The 22,622-nt window shown below is 40.6% G+C and overlaps 1 protein-coding gene across 1 annotated transcript in view; it reads right to left on the bottom strand.

Moving 5' to 3' along the window:
• Positions 1-22,622, bottom strand: part of BBOX1 (gamma-butyrobetaine hydroxylase 1) — a 69,143-nt gene that overhangs the window by 23,592 nt on the left and 22,929 nt on the right. Inside the window, exon 3 of the mRNA XM_003412311.3 lies at positions 16,876-17,074. Within this exon, the coding sequence (XP_003412359.1) occupies positions 16,876-17,074 (199 nt within the window). The remainder of the gene's footprint in view (positions 1-16,875; positions 17,075-22,622) is intronic.

Consider the following 22,622-nt stretch of genomic DNA (forward strand, 5'->3'; position numbering starts at 1 on the left):
CAATCAAGGTGTTAGCTTCAATGGATAGTAAAGTTTGCCAATAAAATGAGGGCTTCCCAGACAGAGGCACAAAGGACCCCCACTCTAAAATGGCTAGCGGAGTATGTGATAATTAGTTTCTTGGCAGAACAAGGACATCAACAAATATGTAGGTTCATGTCCTGCCAAGACCAGTCATAGACAAGAACAAGGACCCCTGAGACAGAGGCAGTAGGAAGTCTCTAGGCAAGAAACTTCAGGATGGACTACACAGTAAGGCCAGTTAATTCTGGAAGCCCAACACAGTAAGAAGTTTCTAGGCAAGAAACTTCAGGGTGGGCTACACGGTAAGACTAGTTAATTCTGGAAGCCCAATGTAAGCAAGGACCCCTAGGACAGAGGCAGTAAGAAGTTTCTAGGCAAGAAACTTCAGGTGCGGGCTATACAGTAAGACTAGTTAATTCTGTAAGTCCAGGCCTGAGAAGGGGCAGCTTCTCTGGGCAGTTATTTAACGTAGGGGGCACAGGAGATATCCTACCCTCTGTGACTCACCCTGTTCCTTTCCAGATGGAAACCAAAAACCAGTACCACTGGTCTCACCCCTGGAATGTATCCTCAAAAATTGGGACAGGTTTGACCTTCAAAGCCTGAAGAGAAAGAGATCAGTGTTCTTTTGTAACACCACGTAGCCTCAATATAAATTGGGAAATGGACAAATTTGGCCACAACAGGGAAGTTTGAATTACCATACCATCCTTCAGCTAGATATGTTTTGCCAGACACAAGGCAAATGGACAGAGGTCCTTATGTCCAGGTTTTTATGGTCTTAAGAGAAAATCCAGAACTGTAGAAAGTGTAAGATAGACCCCACAGTTCTCGCCACTGTTACAAACCATAGACACCTTAGACCCAAACCCTACCAACCTTGCAACCCTGTGCCCCACCCTTAAATGCCAAAGAAATGTCTGTTCCTCTTACTCCTCCCAACTCCAATTCCTTGCCCACAACACCTTCACTACCTTAGCTGTGTCCCCTTCAAGAAGTGGCTGGCCCTAATGGACCAGTCAGGGTACAGGTTCCCTTTTCAATGCAGGATTTAGGAAAACTAAAAACAGAGCTAGGAAGTTTCTCTGATGACCCTAACAACTATATAGAAAAAATTAAGAACTTAACACTCACCTTTGATTTGGGTTGGAAAGACATAATGATAACCTGCAACCAAACACTCACGCAGGGAGAAAGATTAAATCTCACCGAGGCAGCCAGACGATTTGCAGATGGGCTATATATACAAAACCAACAGGCCTACCCCACAGCCACCACCACAGTCCCAGGCATAGACCCGGGATGGGACTATAATATCCAAGGAGGCAGACGGGTGACAGACCACATGTTAGTGTACCTGGTTGAGGGAATGAAAGCTTGAGGGATAAAACTTACCAATTTTAATAAACTGGCCACCTTCGACCAAGGGCCCCAAGAAAACCCCACTGCCTTCCGAGAAAGACTAAAAGAAAAAAAAAAAAAAATAAGCCCTCTTAAAATATACCAATTTAGACCCAGAATCACCAGAAGAAGAACTAGTCTTAAAGGATAGATTTCTAACTCAAACTGCTCCAGAGATTAGGTGTAAACTTCAAAAACGAGGGCTAGGACCTCAAACTCCCTTAAACAAACTGTTAAAGGTCTCTTCCTCAATCTTCTGTAATACAGACCAGGAAGAAGAAGAAAGGCTCTGAGAAAAGGAGAAAAAGGAAGAGAAGAGACGTTCCCGTCTCCTCGCTGCCCTACAGGACAGGAACCACCTGCTGCCGACACGAAGACCCGAGGATACTCCACCCGGTGCATGTCACAAATGTGGTCAACTTGGCCGCTGGAAAAGGGATTGCCCCCAGAACAAACTGCCCCAGTTGTCCTGTCCCAATTGCCAACAGCATGGCCATTGGAGGCAAGACTGCCCTGAGGGTTGAAGGACTCCCAGGCCCAAACGCTCAATGGAAATGGCCTTAGGCTGACAGGACCCTGAGCTCCAAGAGGCTCCTGGTGAGAACACCAAGAACAACAACATCAGTGCAGAGGAGCCGAGGGTCACCCTAGATGTAGCAGGAAGGTCAGTAACTTTTCTTTTGGACACGGGAGCCGCCTTTTCCGTACTAACCTCCTATCGAGGTCCCCTTTCTTCTAAAAAAAGCATGGTTCAGGCAGTAGAAGGGAAACCCATGGTAAAATATTTTACTCCATCATTACAGTGTCTGTGGTTTGTGTTGGGGTGCAACAAGCTTCTCACATCAATTTTTAATCCTTCCAGTATGTCCTGTCCCACTTCTAGGGAGGGACATATTAAGTAAAGTAAAAACTTGACTGATCTTCTCAACAGAAGATCTAACTCTTACCCAAATAATGACCTTACAAATTAACCAAAATGGAACTTGCATAGATATAGATGAACAACAATAGTTAAACCCCCAGGCACAGGCTATTGAGATACCAGGACGGGCACATAATGCCACCGCAGTAATGGTAAGGTTAAAAGACCTCAACAAATTTCCAAGAAAAAAACAATACCCCATTAACTTAGAAGCTAGTCAGTGTTTGCAAAACATAATTACTACCTTTTTAAAACACGGAATATTAATTCCCTGCAACTCCCCTTGCAATACCCCCATTCTCCCCATCAAAAAGAAAGATGGGAAATATAGGCTAGTACAAGACCCTAAGATCATTAATGAGACTGTAATTCCTCTCCACCCTGTGGTTCCTAACCCTTACACCATCTTGGGAGAAATACCATCTAACACCCAATGGTTTTCTGTTTTAGACTTGAAGGATGCATTTTTTTGCATCCCTTTAGACCCGGCTAATCAGCTTCTTTTTGCCTTCGAATGGTCTGACCCTGCTGGTCACAAACAACAGTTAACACGGAGAGCTTTACCCCAAGGGTTCAGGGACAGCCCCCACCTTTTTGGCCAAGTTTTGGCACAGGACTTAGAAGACCTAACACTTGAAGGGGGTGGGCAAGTTGTTCAATATGTTGATGACCTGCTCATCTGCACCTCCAAAGAACAATCGGGATGCCAACATGTTATTCAAACTCTAAATCACCTGGCAGAAAAGGGGTACAAAGTCTCAAAGGAAAAGTCCCAACTTTTACAATAAGAAGTAGAATATGTAGGACTAAGGCTGGCCCCAGGAGAAAAACGATTATCTCCTCAATGAGTTTTAGCCATAGCAAACATCCCCGAGCCCACCACCACAAAACAGCTCAGATCCTTCTTAGGTTTAGTGGGCTTTTGCAGGCTATGGATTCTTGGATACCTTGAAAAAGCCAGGCCACTATATAACACCCTCAAAATAAACAACCAACAGGAACTAATGAATTAATGTGGACCAAAGAGCAGAAACATGCCTTTGAAAACCTAAAAAAGGCCCTCCTACAAGCTCCTTCCTCGGGATTACCCAACCCAGATAAACCGTTCCAACTATATGTAACAGAGAGAAAAGGAGCAGCCCTAGGAATCCTCACCCAAACCTTAGGGCCTGATAACAAATCAGTAGGATACCTATCTAAAGAACTTGATACAGTAGCTCAGGGGTGGCCTTATTGTCTCCGAGTGATGGCAGCAGCCGCTGCTCTTGTAGAAGAAGCTCTAAAATTAACACTAGGGTAGAAAATTGATTTATATACTTCACACCAAATCAACCCCTTGTTAAACAACAAGAGCCCTCAGTGACTAACAAATACCAAAATCCTAAGATACCAAGTAGTTTTAATAGAAAATCCACAAGTCACAGTAAAACAATGCTCCACTCTAAACCCCGCTTCCCTGTTACCTATCCCCAATCCTAAGGACCCAAACCGTCACAACTGCTATGAAGCCATTAGTCAGATCTATGCCAGTCGACAAGATCTTACTGACCAATCTCTCATAAACCCTGATGAGGAATGGTTTATTGATGGAAGCAGTTTTGTCAAGGAAGAGAAACAACACACAGGGTATGTGATTGTGTCTCTATGCCAGGTAATAGAGGCTAAATCTTTACTTACCGGAAACGCAGCACAGTTGGCAGAACTAATTGCATTGACCCAGGACCTCAAGCTGGGACAGAAAAAGAAGGTGAACATTTTCACGGATTCTAAATATGCCTTCCTTATACTTCATGCCCATGCAGCTTTATGGATAGAAAGAGGGTATCTAAACACTAAGAATAGTCCCATAAAATATGGGCCCCATATTTTATGGCTCCTGGAGGGAGTCCACCTGTCTCTACAAGTAGCCATAATACATTACAAAGGAGACCAAAAAGGAGGTAGTAAAACAGCCCTAGGTAACCAACTAGCTGATCAGGTGGCAAAGACAGCTGCAGTATCCAACCCATTAATTGCCCTACTTCCTTCAGCCAACTTAAAATGCCTTTCACTACAGTACAGGAAAAGAAGAAAACCAGTGGGCCAAAAAAAAAAGGGTATTCCCAAGATAAAGGTGGGTGGTATTATAGAGAAGGGGTCGTTTATCTGTCCCAAAATATTCAATGAAAAGTCCTAAAGGGTCTGCATGATTCATGCCACCTTGGCCAAGACAAAACAACTCAGTTTTGCTTCCGCCTGTTTGCAGGTAAAGGGCTTCAGAAAACTGTTAAACAAATTATCCAAGGGTGTCCCCTTTGTACAATAAACACTCCTAAAGGTGCCCACCCACCACCTGTGCTAGTAAAACCTGTCCGAAGAATTGGGTCATATCCAGGAGAAGATTGGCAATTAGATTTCACCCAGATGACAAAATGCCTAGGCTACAAATATTTGTCTTCATAGACACCTTCATAGGATGGATAGAAACATTTCCCACAAAAACAGAATGAGCCCAAGAAGTTATAAATAAACTACTGAAAGAAATCATCCCCAGGTATGGACTTCCTAGGTCTCTACAGAGTAATAATGGCCCAGCATTCATTTCAACCATGAGTCAAAGGGTAGGTACAGCTCTTGGAATCAAGTGGAACTTACACTCTGCCTGGAGGCCCCAATCCTCAGGAAAAGTGGAAAGAGCAAATCAAACACTAAAAAGAATTTTAGCCAAGCTGGGCCTGGAAACCCACCAAAATTGGATCCAGTCTCTCCCTATAGCATTGCTCCATATGAGGATAAGCCCTGCTTCTCATTTAAAGTTTAGCCCCTTTGACATCCTGTATGGCAGACCCTTCCTTAGAACCGATCTGGTCCTAGATGAGGAAACCAATCAACTAGTACATTTTGTAATCTCCCTGGGAAGTTTCCAACAAGCTATTCAAGAGCTAGGAGTACCATAATCTCCAATATACAGCTCAGCCCCTTTATACGAGCTGGGGACCTTAGTCCCAGTCAAAACTTGGAAGGATGGGTCCCCGACATCCCAACTTGCCTCATTGTGGAAGGGACCCTACACTGTTATGCTTTCTACCCCACAGCTGTAACGGTGCCCAGAATTTCTAGCTGGATACATCATTCCAGGGTGAAACCCTACCACACTAAAGATACATTTGAAGAAACCCCAAGCCAACATCAAGAGTAGACGAGTGAACCCATAGAAGCCTTGAAGTATCTGTTCAAAAGAAAACAAGACAATAACAACAGATAAGTCAAAATGCATTGTGTTCTTCTCTGTGCCATAACACTTTCACTTGTCCAACTAACACGGCCCGAGCCTATCTCCCCCTTTATTAAACCATTACAGAGAGACATAAAGACACTTACACGTACCAAATACAACCAGTGCTGCTGGATTTGTCTACAGGCTCGGGGACAATCCGCAGAAAGCTGGCCCACCTCTTGAAAGGTCTGGGCTCAAACGTCAGGCTTTCTTCACTATACCCTCTCTACCGAAGCACAGGGGGTGTTCGAAAGTCACAATAACCAAACTGTACACCCTATCACTGAGGCTGTGTACCAAGGAGTACAAATAAGAGTGGGGCAAACCCCACTGTGCGTTCACTCACCGGGCCCCCAAAGGTACTTGTATCAGGTAGGATCTCTAAGCCGCTTCCGTTGCAATGTAACCATCACGATAACACACAACCTCAGAAACCTAACTACATCTTTCCCTGATCCTCTGTCCTCGTCTAGCTGGTTAACCTTCCCTTCCAATACCTCTTCAGACACACAGACTACACTGGAGAGTTTTGCCAGGGGAGACCACTGGGTTGCGACCGCTTGGCCCTTCTGGCCATTTCCACATGGAAATCCGACAACAACAGAAATAATTGCACCTTGGTACATAAAACTGTCAAGGAAAAGCTTTTCATAGAATCTATCCACAGAATCATCTTCTGAGAAAACCTAGAAAACAATGCCACCCATAACACTGCCCCCTGCTTTAGTCCACTAACTGTGGCTGCCCCAGCTGCCACATACTTTTGGAAATATACTTCCACCTTCAAAAAGCCAACTCCATACAATTACACCTCATCAAGTGTATACCATGTCTCAGGTTGTCTTCCATTAGCTTCAGGCCTATATTATGTATGTAGAACTGCAGCTTATGTATGCCTACCCACAAATTGGACGGGATTATGCACAGTAGGATATGTCCTCCTCCCTCCTGTGTCTTTAGCTGAAGCAGGAGCTCCTATTCCTTTACCTTTAAGCACCACTCATAAGGTGACAAAAAGAGCATGGCCCCTAATTCCCATATTCATAGGACTTAGCAGTCTTATCAGAATGGCCAGCCTCGCAGCCAGAACCACCGGAGTACTAGGAACTGCTCAAGTTTATGCAAACCTCTCACTTTAACTAGCCCAGCTCAAAACCCAGGTAGCAGCTTCTATAGCTATTCTACAAACCCAAATAAATTCTTTGGCACTGTAGTACTTCAAAATCGAAGAGGATTAGACATGTTGGAGGCTAGTCAGGCGGGTATATGCACCATGCTAGGTGAGCAATACTGTTTTTGGGTGAACCAAACTGGCCAAGTCCAAGAACATATCTTCCACTTTTTAGATAAGGCCAGACAACTCCAAACACAAGCCAAACAAGGATGGAACTCTTGGTCATCCATCTGGTTGTGGGGATCTACTGTTCCTTGGCCCTTTAATGTCTTTGATTCTTTTACTGTTTGGGCCCTGCCTCCTTAAAATACTAACTCGTTTTGTATCCTCCAAATTACAAAAGTTTCAATTACAAATGGCTGTAATTCAGACATTGTCAAATAACGCAAGCCCTGAAAGCCCTTTGGATCAAGCTGCCCAGCGCTTCCAACCTCGGCTCCCAGAGTCACGCAAACCCCCCATTAAGGAACAAGTGCCTCTCCTAGGGCCAGCTCTACACCCCAATGGCAGCGAGAAGTAGCTACAGAAGGCAGACAACCCCCCTTCAACAACCCCAAAGATTTGAAGAGAATGGCACTTGAGGGGGGAAAGATGTAAGGGAGAGGGAGAAGCTTGCACTCGGGAAGAGGCAGAGGCAGGGGGTGGTGACTTTCCTTAATAAGATGGTCCCTACGTAGTTAAACTTTAAGCCAAAGAAATGATCTTTACAGGAGTCCTTAATTTGATAAAGTTGTTAACTTGATAAAGTCCCTGACTTGATAAGGTCCCTAACTTGGTAATTAAACCTTAAGCCAAGGAAATAGTCTCCATAGGGAGTCCTGTCCTGGCTGTTAAACGTTAACAGAGAGAGGTAAGAGACAAGAAGGGTATAAAAAGCTAAAAAAACGACTATGACTATCGGGGCACTCAGATTCTTTCTCTACCTTAGTAGCCCAGGTGACGCTTCCTGGTCAAGTGTGCTTTACTACTAACCCTCTGCTAGCTAATAAGCCTCTGCTCGCTTGGCATTATTTATCCCAGTGTTTGAATCCTTTCCTACACCGAAGCCAAGAACCGAGGCCATTCTCCGGTAACAAAATCTTCATTATAAAAAATCAACAATGCGTGCACTGTAAAATAATGAGATAAGTTATGAGGAGTCCACATGAAGCATAGTTAGTAGCTATTTTGAGTGGATGATCAAATCATGCTTAATTTATTTCATCAGAATAAGAAGTGGATACTTGTTTAAGCTTTTTAAAATGTGAATGATGGAAATAGAAACTTTCTTGCTCTTGTGGTGTTGCCTGATCCTGTGTCAGCCTCATTTTTCGTTTGCAAAAACAGTTGGCTCTAATTTGACTTAACAGAGGGGGAGAGAAGGAATATTCTGGTACTGTCAGTATGACTTCCTTTGAAAAGTTTCCATGCAATCCTGTCAAATTCTTCCTCTGAATCTGAGCTGTGAAAGTCGGTAGAAGCCACATTTGACAGGCAACAATTATGATGTCATTAGGAACTATGGTGGAAATGTTAAGATAACAGACTTCCAAGGTAGCGTGGTATAGGAAAAATTTCAAGCTGCTAAATCCAGTAAACCTGGGATTGCAGCCTGATTCTGCTGCCTCAGTTTTCTTACCTGTAAAGTGGGAACAATAACACTTGTCAGAATTGAAGATAGTAACTATAAAGTCCTCTTTTCCATGCTTAGCATAGAAAAGGTGCTTAATAGAACATGATTTTCTCCCATTTTGATAATAACAGCAGCCTGTTCTGGCTGCACAGGGTATCACAGAGAAGGTACTGGGGATCACAGGGCTTGTGGAGAAGCAACTCCCTCACTAGGGTATCTTCTCAATTTCCTCAAGTGATTTCTAGAGAAGCAGGAGACACAGAAATTATTTTTCCTTTCATTCATGAGATGACCTCATGCTCAAGTGGCTTTGCTGGCAGCAGCATTAATTACTGAGAAACTTAATATTACAAAGGGAACCCAGGGGACTAGCTCTTGGCCGATAACACAAGCTGGGCTTCACAATAGCCAAAAGAACATAGTTTTCTATTTTTTAATTTACTTAGGAAACCCCAATGCTCGCAAGAGTACACACGGTAAAGTTGTTTTTCTTTTTCTTTTTTTGCTACTCAAACGCTATGGTCAGTACTATATCTAAAACAACTCATCAAGAAATCCCAACGTGACTTTTTTTACAAAGCAGGATGGAATTACAGCTAAATTCAGAACTCAAACATATTTTCTTTATTTTCATTCCAAGTCTGAATAGCTTTTAGTTTGGGATTTCACAACCCAGTAGCCATTTTTATTCAAGAAAGACTGCGGTTTTCTTAAGTGATTTCTTGGCTAGAAGCTTCAACAAAATAGGTAAACTTGTTTTTCATTTCCCTTTTCAATCCCCCAAACTTCACAAATGTTTTCCTGTAACACATATATTAAGTAAGTCACCATTTCAAAGTCAGATTTGGAGGTATTGCTAATGGTAGGAGCAATTTCTAAGTGGCCACATGCCGAGGAATAATATTTTTTACTCATATACCCTCCATCTCTAACACAACCTAATGTGTGAAGTGCTGCTGGGCTGGCTTACAGACGACTTTCAGAAACGTCAGCAGAAGTCCAGTGGATCCTGGAAAGGCTACGTAGATATACTCTCCAGAGGCCAGTTCAATAATATTAATTCTTTAACTGGCCTGGCTGGTGTAACTGACAAACATCCCACTAGAAACATTTTCTGTTTGACTTTATTTTATTCATCTAATGAAGTTTGGGTGCAAGGCATTCATGCAATGCCAGGCTGGGCAGTAGCAGTAGCATTTTACATTTTTCTAGCAAACGTTTATCCCAGGTTTTCAGAGGGTACGGCAGGTATTAAAACACTCCTATAGAAAGAATGAGGCAAGTACTTAGTAGGGGAGAATCACAGCTACCCGGGAAATTACATAAAATGCTTAGATCAACTTCTGCTCTACAAATAGCCAGCGCTGTAGCCACAAATAAACTCTGGTTCCCTGTCGGTCCTGTGGGCAGCTGTCTGGGCAGTAATGAGACACAGATGCTCCGGGGTGTTTGGTTTTCAATTCCTTCCTAAACTCTTAGGAAAGGAGTGTTCCAGCATATTTATTTATACGTTTCCATTACAACTTGTGGCCTTGTTAGTTTTGTTTAACAATTATACAGCTTCCATGCATGTCTCCACTGGATAAAATTTAACTTACACCGAGACCCATAAGTTTCTTTTCTTTTAGCCATCTTCCTCACTGTCTGTCCCCCTCTTTCTTTTGTTCTTGAAGTTAATATTTCAGAAAAACATTATTTTTTCATTTTCACATCATTAGTCTTATCAGTCTACCACCCACCTGTCAATTTGTTGTACTGTGGTGGCTTGGGTGTGGCTATGATGTTAAAAGCTATGCCACTGGTATATTTCAATACATCACAGGTATTTCAAATACCAGCAGGGTCACCCATGGTGGACAGGTTTCACAAGAGCTTTCAGACTAAGACTGGGAAGAAAGGTCTGGTTGTCTGTTTCTAAAAATTAGCCAGTGAAAACTCTAGACAGAATATCACGACAGAATATTGTGCAATACAGTGCTGGAAGGTGAGCCCCTTAGCAGTGGCATCAGTGGGGTTGGTGTCACCCAGTGCAGTAACTCACGGTGTCACCCTGCCCATGGACCTCTTCCTGTACCCAACCATACAGAATCCTTACTAAAGTTTTCTGTACTAACGTTACTCACCAATTGTAATTTCTGTATACCACTGAATGTAATGGCAATGGTAGTGACATAAACAAGTAGCAAAATTAAAATTACATCTTTAAATTACACCACCATACACACAGCCTAAAAGTATTTACGTTTACATAGTTTCATGTGGTTAAAGTGAAAATTCAGTAAGGAAACAATAGAATTCAAAGTAAAAATGTTTAAGAACCACGTGAAAATTATGTTCATTTTAATGTTAAACTTTATCATTACATGAAATACATTGACCGATTAAGTTTGCATAATCAATAAAGGCCCAAATAATGTAGAAGTTGTAGACAGATGGACATGGAAATATATGGTAGCAATGAATGCCTGTAGTGCACGTGGAGGAAACCACATAATTCAAAGTGTCGTTGTAACTGAGTAATAATTACAGCTTTGACTGGCATGCATTAGAAGGTTCAAAAAGTAAATTATCACACAGTTTTAGACTTGTAGGTATATCGATACATGTAAGCTGGGCTTATAAAAATTTTTTTGTTGTTGTTACAACAAATGCCAAGGTTATTTTTATAAAAAATGATAAATTTCTGCTGAAGCAGTGCACAAAAATTTTATAGATAGCCATTTTGGTGTCATTCCCTCCAATAGTGTCATCTGGTATGGTTGACACCCCCCACACCACCTTAGTGATGCCACTGCCCCTTAGGTTGCAAGGCTAGAGCATTCTAACAGTTGTGGAGAGGGCCCAGGATTGGGCAATAGTTTGTTCTGATGTATGCTGTTGCCATGAGTCAGAGCTGACTTGATGGCAGCTAATAACATTCTTGGTATAACCTTTGCTGTATGTATTAATGTAACTTCCTTGTGCCAGCAAATGAAACATTCTTAAAAAAGAAAAAAAAATTTTTTTTTTTTCTTTTTTGAGAGAGAATCAAATCCAAACTCCTGGGCTCTACTCTGGAAAGGGGGCAGGCTTACTAGCTGAGGCTGAAACTGCTAGACTTTTCTGATGAAAAAGTTGCCCATGAGGTTAGTTTTTAAACCAAGGACTGGTAAGTATCTACAATGCTAAGAAAGAATTTTTGGAGGTCTTCAATATTTTGGCACATGTTCCCTTTCATTAAAATTTCCTCAGAGCTAGATAACTGCGTGTTAAGCACTGAGCTATTGTTAAAGGTACAATGCTGACTAGGCCACCGTTTCTTCATGCAAAGAGCTCAACATAACAATGGCAATGGCAATGAGATGTGCATGTTTTAGTTTCAAAGCCTGTTCTGACTAGTAGGGTTACAAGCAAGACAACTAGGTAAGACACAATACCGATGGTAAATATTTTCTTTTTAAAATTATCCTGACTCTCTCCTGCAGTCCCCAGCTTACTCTCTCTGTCCCTCTCTGTCACACACATACAACAAACATAGGCATAAATGAGCTTATGTAAATTGTAATACCCTGACTTAGCCAGCTTATTTAACAGTCCGACTAATTAGAAAGGCAATTTTTACTGTTTGATTTTTGCCTCTTTAGGGATAATGATCTGAACTTCTCAGTGTTGTGTCATCAGAATTATAGTCTCAAAAGACCACACATCACTACAGCCCAGCAAACAGTGATGATCTCTTACAACAGAGTTGTCATTTTCTTTTACACTACACACATTGCCACTAAACAAAAATCTTTAATGAAAAATAGAAATTGCCTTATTCTATGTCATGAATTTGTGGGACAGAAGACAATTTCCACATCTCTTTCCTGATGGGCCATCCAGAGTGCAAAAGTGGATCATTTGGTTGAGGAGTAAAATTATTTCGTTCTATCATAATTTCTGGCCTTGGGATGAAGTACTGGTAGTCATCTCCCAAAGCAGAGGCTGGAAAGGGTATCTCTTTCCTAGACCTGCAAAGGCTGCCAGACCAAGGGAGGATCTCAGCAAGTGTGGTTGTTGGAACGGAAGAGGAAAAAAGTTAGTAGGTCAAATGAGAAGGTCCAGAGAGGGCAAAAGGCAACCAAAAATAGAGGCAGACTTGGAATAGGTTGTTTGTAGGCAGAATAAAAGGCTAGGAGAAGGAAGAGATGGGGAGATGCATGCAGAAAACAAGGAACAAGTAGGAGAGGAGTGAAACAGCCCTGAGAAAACAGTTGAGAAAGGGACTGTGGCTGTGATTATCTCTTACCAGTTATTTTTGGCAAGATGGCCAGGAATGTGAAAGAGTGGCATAAGCTAAAAATGACTTGTGTTTGAGCTGGATTAGCTTGGGGATGGGGAGAAAGGGGATGCAGGGCATTACATAGCCTTAATTTAATAAATGCATTTTTAATGCCACACCTATTTACACAATAGCTGTGAGGTGTCTGATGGCTGTAGCTGGACCATGCTTTGCACCATTCTGGGGGAGTATCACCCTCCAGTTATGTATTCCCCTTGAACGACTGTTGTCATGTACTGACTCTGCCGTGTTCCTTGATTTGTAATATCAAAAATCGAGGTTTCCTTTTGAGGCTGTTCCTTGGTTTTAGTGAATTTTTATTGGGTCAGAGTATTTAGATGAAGTCAACCCAAGTATTGATATTCATCAATGTACAACAATCGCCAGAGGTAATTTGCCATGAAGTAGAAACTGGAGTTTAGTTCAGAACAAAATACCTAGCATAGTGCTTTGTACCTACTAGTGTTCAAGAAATTGTTGTTGCACAGATAAGTAAAACAAGGATGCCACAGACGAAGAGACCTTCCGTTTGACTGCCAACAGTTGCACATTTGCAGGGTTTACTCTTGGCGGGGGGAGGCGCTGTATTCTTAAAAACATTCTTACTTGGTCTAATCATTGACGATGGCAGTATATAGGTAGAGTATAGGTTGCAAAGACTGTTTCCAATTGGCAATAGATAATTTCTTCAATAACATCACCTTTCCCAAAGGGACTCCCCCCACAAAAAAAGCAAAACCAAGCCTGTTGCCATCAAGTCGATTCTGACTCATCCAGAAAGCAGTTTTTACTGACTTTTTTGGGGGGATGGGGAGGCAGGGACATGGATGAGGTTTTTTGGCTCTACTCTGTAGAAACAAATTGTCCATAATCAAAGGTCTAAATCCTCCTGAAAAGGTGACCTTTTTACATACTGCTCCATATCTAAAACATATATATACTGAAAACATTGATAGTGGGAGTTCCTTTACCAGCTCTTATTCTTTTCTCCCTGGAAAGCTGTTCATCATCATTGAGGCAATAAGGCTTCTTCGCATGGTTGCAAGAAAAAAAAAAAATTATTTGGATGATGTGCTGACAAAATAATGACAGTTATCTCAGGAAGTACAGATGGTGGAGAATGACATGCACTTTCGTCCTTAAAGCTATTACCATTTTGATTTGAACACAATTTTATAATCATGAAAATTTCTAATAATTATTGTATTTATTTGCTGATTTATAGCCCTTTAAAAACATTTAGGCATGCATCTATTCATTAAAAATTTATTCATTGCTTGCTGTATACCAAGATTGTACAAGATGCTGAAATTCATTTGTTTTTGTTCATCCAACCAACCACTTAACGATTGAAATGACTGCTACAGCCAAAACAGATATTCTCATTTTAGATTTCCCAAACTAGTAACCCTATTAGAATGGAACAATGCTAGTGGGTATTAGTTTCCCCAGAGAAGCATGTCTAAAGTGACACCAAGTTATTACTGTTTTTGGCATCTAAGCAAGAGCAGGCACCAGGCTCCTTGAAAAATTTACATGGAAAGCAAAATTATCTTTAACTTGCTTTTACTTTTTTTTCTATTCCTCTCCTATCCTTGGGAATTTTTCTTCTCCATTATTTATTGCCTTTATTCATTTTGTTTCGTTTTATTCATTCCATTCATCCACTCACCAACCATTTATCAAACAAGAGTATGGTACTTTCCCAGTGGAGAAACAAAAATATGAAAGAGAGGGGCCCTATTTTGAGTAGCTTCTGACTCTGTTATGAAGATAAGCTATGACTAGTCATAACAACAGTAGGAGGAAGAACATGATAAATGAACATTCAGAGGACATAAAGCATCCAAGCTCTACCCCAACTGAGACATACCTTCTCTTGAAGTACACCTTAAGTACCCCTTCTTCTCAAATAGTGGTTCTCAACTTTGGGTGTATCCGAGAACCACCTGCAGAGCTTTTAAAAGTCTTGATACCCTGGCCAAAGTACAGGCCTAGTAAAAAAAAAATCTCTGGGGATGGGACTTAGTCATTGGCATTTTAAGAATTGGCTATTCAAATATGCAGCCTAAGTTGAGAACCACTGTTCCAAATATTCCTCCTTCTTTTAAACCCTGTGCTACCCAAACTTCAATATCACGTTTTTCGCATTATTGCGGAGAGGAGAAGGAGAGAGAGGTAGCTTATGAGCTACTAGGGAAAATATTTGCCTTTTTTCCCTCTTAACAACAAAAACAAAATCAAACCACCCCCCAAAATCAAACCAAAACAAACAAGCAAACACAGACAAAAACGATAACATTTCAACTGTTACCCTTTATAAGTTCTTGAAATAGAAATTAAAGGTTGCCAAAAATAATATGGAAACATCTTGGTAATCAATGATCAGTGATGGAAATGAGAGTAGAGTGGCAAGAAAGGCAATTCTTGGCATGTGGTGTAATTTGAGAGACCCAGGGAAGAAATGTAACCATTTGAGGAAGGTGAGAGAGGATAGTTAAACCTATCTGGTTAGATGGGAAGGTCTTGGACAATGGAAATTGAATAATAGTAGGAGGTCTGTTTGTTTTGACAACAGTCCTTTAGTATTTATTCCAATACGTTTCAGTGGTCAAATTATTGGGCCCTTTTATAGGACTTTATCCTGTAAAAACAAAAACAAAACCCAAATCATGAATCAGGCACAATATAATGATCCTTGATGTGATGGGTGAGCAGTAGTTCAGAAACTCCAACAAAGAACCCCTAAATTTGGCCACTGTTATGAAATTGCAAAATGTTTTGGAATAGACACAAAAATCTGTTGTCAGAAAATAAAAAACTAAGTAAAAAAGCTTAGAAGAGATTTATTTTGATATCTACTTCAAAGTTGTGGGAACTAAATAACAAACAAAATATACAGTTGAAGTGCTTAATAATTCTAAGTCTTGTCCTCCTCTTTCCTTTGTCTTTTATTATTGTGGTAATCTCTAGGGCAACTCAAATCCTTGAAGATGTAGGGAAGATACAAATTTTATACAACACCAGTCTGCCAATGGTAAATGTAAGTTCTTGCAGTAGGGGTGGAGACTGGGTGATCCAAGTTTAGAGCAGAGCCTTCTGCCATGAATGCACTTGCCTGAATCATCAAGGGCAAGTGGTCGAGTATATCTGATCCTCTGTTTATGTCTCCAAAAGGTCTTCCTCTAAATCAAAGTGTCAAGCTCAAAGGCTAGCAGAGCCCTTACAGGCTTGGAGTGGGATTGGGGAGGATTTGGCAAGCTGGAGAGTGAGGCTATACTCTCTCCAAGGTGCAGTCCCTACTTATATCCAGCAGATTATTGGCATGCACAGGTTTAGACACAGTTGTTTCCAGATTTGATTTTTCAAAACAAGCCAGAAATCCAGATTTTTGATGTAAAATCTCCCAATTTGTAAGCGTTGACTACTAATTCCATTTTTTTCAATATAACGTGGGCCAGGCAAAACACATCTGAATACGTACAGCTTCTTTGTTACCGCTTTGCAACCTTTGGATTTTGAGGGTCCCTATGATATCCAATGCTTTTTACTCTATGAGCCCCAGAGTAACTGCATCTATTTTTTGGGGGGGGCTAATAATAATAAGGAGCTCACTGTAAAGACTAGAAATATAGTTATATCTATACAACCCAGATTAGTGTTTCCTATTGTTAGTGTTTCACTATTCATAACTAATATTACCTCACAGGCAATTCCTATGCAAATAGCTTCTTGTTAAAAATCAATTACATTTCCTGCTACTAGCTAAAGTGTATAGACTTTATTTTCTGCAACTTAGTTTCATCTTTTTTTAAACACATCTGGTGCCTAGTTTCAATTCCCCAGGACCCCACTTTATTTTGTGCCAATTCTTGGGGGAAGGTAAAATTTTAATGAACCTTAACATTTGTAAAGCTGAGTAGTTTATAAAAAGCTTAGAGACACAATCTTCCACTTCACTTACAATTGGGCTGATGTCCTTGATGCCTGGTATCTTTGGGCTTTTAGGTTCCTTAAAACTTCTAGTCATTCTCTCAGAAATTCCATTTCTAGATTTGTCTTTCCATCTGACTTTCTTCTCAAGACATTATGGAAATTTCTATATCTCTACTAAAAGGAGTGCCTCCTCTGGGAAATACATCAAACTGTATGCACAGCAGAATGCAAAGATTTCATGACTCACCCATAGAATGTGAGATAAAGGAAACCAATCCTTTTCCCTAGTTTTAAAACTTCTCCTCGTTTGTCAGATGCTCCAGTGAGTCGCACTATGCCTACTTTCTTGAGGGTGGAGAGCCACTTGTATGCATGTTCATCATTGTTTAAAACATCTTCAAAATCCAGAGTAGGTAGCTGGAATTCTGAGCCCCAGTAATGACATTCTGTGAATTAAGAAAATAGAGACATCAGATGTGATTATGTTTTACATACAATGGCAACTTCAGAAAAGCAATTAGTTTATTAGAGTGAACTTTTGATCTATTGTGGAGTTTACTAAATTTCAGACATTCCAGAAAAGGCCCAGTCACCAGGCTTTTTTTCCCTAAAGCCGTATCAGTAGTCCATTTTATACCTCCTGTCCCATCTGTGCGTGGCCCATAACCAAAAATCCAGTCGTCATCATGTTGATTCCAATTCCATCTGTATCAGAATAGAACTGTGCCCCACAGGATTTTCAATGACTGATTTTTCAGATGCAGACCACTAAATCTTTCTTTTGAAGTGCCTCTCGGTGGATTTGAATCTCCAGCCTTTCTGTTCGCTGCAGAGCGTGTTAACTGTTTCTACTACCCAGGGACACTCTGGTGTGTGATAGTTATACAATGCGCTTCATTTGTTGAGGGAGTGTTATTTGGTTTATGGATGACTCTGGGTCTGTATGTCATTAGAGCTGCTCTGCCTGGATACTACTTAGAAATGATCCTGAGATGCTGTGTGTGTTAAAGCCAAGTTATACTGCTCAACTCCAAACAGATGATAAAATCAGAATGGTGCACTGGAGCAGCATACTCCCATTCCAAGAGATAGACTTTGCCATGGTAGGTACAGCTCCTTCCTCCTTTTATTTCACCTGATAAGAAACTTTCTCTTGGGCCAGGGAATTTTGGGGGGTCAACGAGTGCTGGCTATATGGAAGAAAAGAGGAAATTTTTTCCTGGGATGTGTAGACCCTGTGGAGGCAACGCCACAGAAATATGGCCAAATGTCTTCCTTTAGCTTTCTGATTTCTAATGATTAAATGCTCATAAAAATATTTACTTGAATAAGCATAGGGAAACAGTGATTGGCTTACAAGCCAAGGTCTCCTCAAGGAGGTAGAACCCAGAGGAAATCTAATTTTGCCAAGGGAAACAACTCATATACTAACTACTGCATTCAGGAAAGACAACTCTAGTTACTCCGTTTGATTTCCTGTTGGTCTTTGTCACATACTGTTAGGAACCTTCCTAACAAGTGAGAGAATGAGAACTTCCCATCTCAACGTCCTCCTGAGTGATGCCTCACTTTTTATCTGGAGAATATATGTCATGTTATAGAAAACAACCCCAAAGCCCCCAGTTTAAGAATGAAGAATGGGTCAGTGTCCTCGTGCAGTAGCTGTGGACTGGAAATCGCTCCCTCTTTGACGTCGGCAGGTCTGTTTCTGCATAAATAGGGATTCCTCAGGAGTCAGAGTGACTCTAGTTTCAATAGATTCATGCAGGTATGGGAAACCACTTCTTGCTCTTTCACAAATGTTTGCAGAAATGAATAGGTGTGTGTGGGTGGGAAAACTTAATCAGCCTGTAAATGTATATATTGACAATGTTTCTGGGTTATTAAGCACAAACAACTTGCATAATGAACCAGAATTTCCATAGCCTAAATTACAAACTGTAAATTAGGCCTCCGTAGTGACGTGACTCCACGGCACTGGAGCCTTGTTGGCACAGTGGTTAAGAGCTATAGCTGCTTACCAAAAGGTCTGCAGTTCAAATCCACCAGCAGCTCCTTGGGAGCCTTATGGGGCAGTTCTACTCTGTCCTATGGAGCTGCTATGAGTTGGAATTGACTTGATGGCAATGCTTTTTTTTTTTTGGAGTGGCTGCATTCGTTCTTTTGGACTGTGTTAATATTCTTTAGTAACGGATACTTTCCACTGGTCCAAGTGATTTAGTATGTCTTCTCAGGAAGTCCATTTTATACCCAGCCATTTTTTCCTAATTTCTCATTTTGGCATTTCTCTCTGTGTGGGACTAATTAGAACTGAAAAATGAAATAACTATAGCCCTTCCTGCTTTCTTTCTTCTTTGTCTTTTTCAGCATTTTTTATGGAGTGTTTTCTACATTAGAGAAATCCTTTGAGTTTAATATTAACCAAGTCACCTTGGCAAAGAGAAAGTCAGCACTCTGGTCACATTGTATCAGGTTAGAGCAAGTTGGGTAAAGCAGTCACAGATGATGAGGTGTGAAGGTTTTGAGATAATAGTTATGTATTTGGGAGGGGGGAGCATAGTTTAATGTACAGGTTCTTGGTATGCCTTAATTATATTCAAACAAACAAACAAAAAACCAAACCCGTTGCGGTCAAGTCAATTCTGACCCACAGTGACTTTATAGGACAGAGTAGAACTGCCCCATAGGGTTTCCAAGGAGCATCTGGTGGATTCAAACTGTTGACCTTTTGGATAGCAGCCAACCCTGCACCACCAGAGTTCCTTGATTTTATTAAGGATCCACTCATAATTCATTGGTTTGTCTTTTCAAAAACCATACCGTTTTACCATCTCTTAAGGCACTGTGGTAGGTAGTAAGTTTCAAGGAGCTCATAGTTTATAGGAAAGTTGGATATGCAAGCTGACTATTAAAACATAATATGATAGATGCTATACTTGAAGTGTGTTCAGGATACCAAGTAGGTAAGAGCAGAAGAGGTCAAAGATAGTGTCCGAAAGTGATAGTACTTAAAATAAGCCTGAGATAATGAACAGAACTTCATATGCAGAAAATATGTGGGTGAATGGGGCAAAGAGGATTCCAGGTGAAGAAACAGCATAGGCAGAGGTCTGTTCTCTAAACTTGGACCACCCAGTCTCCCCTTAACCCCAAGAAGTTCCTTTTACCATTAGCAGATTTGTGTTGTATAACATTTGTATCTCTCCTATATCTGCAAGCATTTTCTCTTCCTTAGAGATTAAAGCAATAACAAAGACAAAGGAAAGAGCAGGAGAAGACTTGGAATTATTAAGGGTCTCAATTGTGTTGTTGTTAGGTGCCATCAAGTTGGTTCAGACTCATAGCGACCATACGTACAATGGAATGAAACCATGCCCAGTCCTGCGCCATTCTCACATTCATTGTTATGCTTGAGCCCCTTGTTGCAGCTACTGTGTCAATCCATCTTGTTGAGGGTCTTCCTCTTTTTTGCTGACACTCTACCAAGCATGATATCCTTCTCCAGGGACTGATCCTTGCTGATAACACGTCCAAAGTATGTGAGACATAGTCTCACCGTCCTTGCTTCTAAGGAACATTCTGGTTGTACTTCTTCCAAGACAGATTTGTTCATTCTTCTGGCAATCCATGGTATATTCAGTATTGTTTGCCAACACCATCATTCAAAGGCAACAATTCTTCAGTCTTATTCATTGTCTAGCTTTCACATGCATATGAGGTGATTGAAAACACCATGGCTTGGGTCAGGCACACCTTAGTTCTCAAAGTGACATCTTTGCTTTTCAACACTTTAAAGAGGTCTTTTGCAGCAGATTTGCCCAATGCAAATTGTATTATTTGTTCTTTATTTAATTCTCACGACAATTCTCTGCAGTATTATTATCCCCAATTTAATGACGATATATCTGAAGCCTAGAAAATTAAATTATTACTCAAGTTCCCCAATGATAATAGAGTTTGAATGTGGGTCTGTCCTTTTACAACTTCATATAGTGGCCTAATTTGGGGGGTCTTTGTTGGAGTTCCCTAACCTCCACTCTTATCCACCACACTAGGGGTAGGGATCTTATTTAGGATTTATGATTTTTTGTTTGTTTTGTTTTTACTGCAAAGTGTCCTATAAAAGAGCTTAATATTTTCTTCTTTTAAAATTATACAAGGATGGCTTTATATGAAAGAACCTCTTCCTAAAGTAGTAATCTACTTGACTTTGTTTTGAATATTAGATTATGTTGCTGTTTGCTTTGCCACTCCTATTTGCTCACTGTATTTGAAGTTCCTAGATTTTAATGTTTGATACCATTCAAAAGGGTCTGAAAAAAAGAGGGTTATATATGTCATGAATATTGCCTATTGATTGACTAACTAGAAAAGTCATTTGTCTTCTAGTTAGAAGGAAAAACTCCTGGGTAAAACATTAGTGCTAAGGACATACATAACAAATCACCGTCACCTCTTCCAAAACTTACACCTAAGTGGACTACATCCAGAAACTTCAAAGAAATATTGAAAGCATCTTTAAGTTTTTAGAGACCCAAATGGAAATCATGGACCCATGGAGATTAGAGGTAGATAAAATGTTAGAGTCACATGTAATTTCACATTGGCTTTAGGATTTCCCATTTCCATTAATTCTTATTGTTGAGCAAAAATGTTACCTAAACTGCTGGTGGAGATTCTCCCTGTTCTTAGGTATGTGGTGTTCTGCTAAAGGACATATTTCCCATTCCTATGTACCTAAAACAAAAGGAAGAAATAATGAAGTAAAAGAACCGAAGATTTCAAAGGGTGGCTCAAAAGGACAAAGTAATGTAATATAATGACATATGCAAAAAGCGGGAGATTGAAAACCAAAAGGGAAGAAAAACACTCAACAACTCTCAAGCTGAAAGAACTGAAGAAAAAACTCAAGCCTCGAGTTGCTATAGTGAAGAAATCTATGGGGAAAATATTAAACGATGCAGGAAGCATCAAAAAAAAAAAAAAAAAATGGAAGGAATACAGTCATTATACCAAAAAGAATTGGTCAACGTTCAAGAGGTAGCATATGACCAGTAACTGATGGTATTGAAGGAAGTTGTCCAAGCTGCACTGAAAGCATTGGCAAAAAACAAGGCTCCAGGAATTGACGGAATATCAACTGAGATGTTTCAGCAACCAGATGTAGTGCTGGAATTGCTTACTCGTCTATGCCAAGAAATTTGGAAGACAGCTACCTGACCAACCAACTGGAAAAGATCCATATTTATGCCTATTGCCAAGAAAAGTGATTCAACAAAATGTGGAAAATATCGAACAATGTCATTAATATCACATGCAAGTAAAATTTTGCTGAGGATCATTCAAAAGTGGCTGCAGCAATATATCGACAGGGACCTTCCGGAAATTCAGGCTGGATTCAGAAGAGAATGTGGAAGCAGGAATATTATTGCTAATGTTAGATGGGTCTTGGCTGAAAGCAGGGAATACCAGCAAGATGTTTACCCGTGTTTTATTGACTATGCAAAGGCATTCTACCGTGTGGATTGTAACAAAGTATGGATAACATTGCAAAGAATGGGAGTTCTGGAACACTTAATCGTGCTCATGAGGAGCCTGCACATAGATCAAGAGGCAGTTGTTTGGACAGAACAAAGGGATACTGTGTGGTTTAAAGTCAGGAAAAGTGTGCACCACAGTTGTATCCTTTCACCATACCTATTCAATCTGTATGCTGAGCAAATTATCTGAGAAGCTGGACAGTATGAAGAAGAATGGGGCATCAGGATTGGAGGAAGACTCATTAACAACCTGCATTATGCAGATGACACAATCTTGCTTGCTGAAAGTGAAGAGGACTTGAAACACTTATTGATGAAGATCAAAGACCACAGCCTTCAGTATGGATTACTCCTCGACAAAAAACAAAAATCCTCACAACTGGACCAATAAACAACATCATGATAAATGAAGAAAAGATTGAAGTTGTCAATGATTTCATTTTACTGGTATCTA

This window comes from Loxodonta africana, chromosome 7 (genome assembly GCF_030014295.1).
Source record: "Loxodonta africana isolate mLoxAfr1 chromosome 7, mLoxAfr1.hap2, whole genome shotgun sequence".
In the NCBI taxonomy this organism is placed as follows: Eukaryota; Metazoa; Chordata; class Mammalia; order Proboscidea; family Elephantidae; genus Loxodonta; species Loxodonta africana.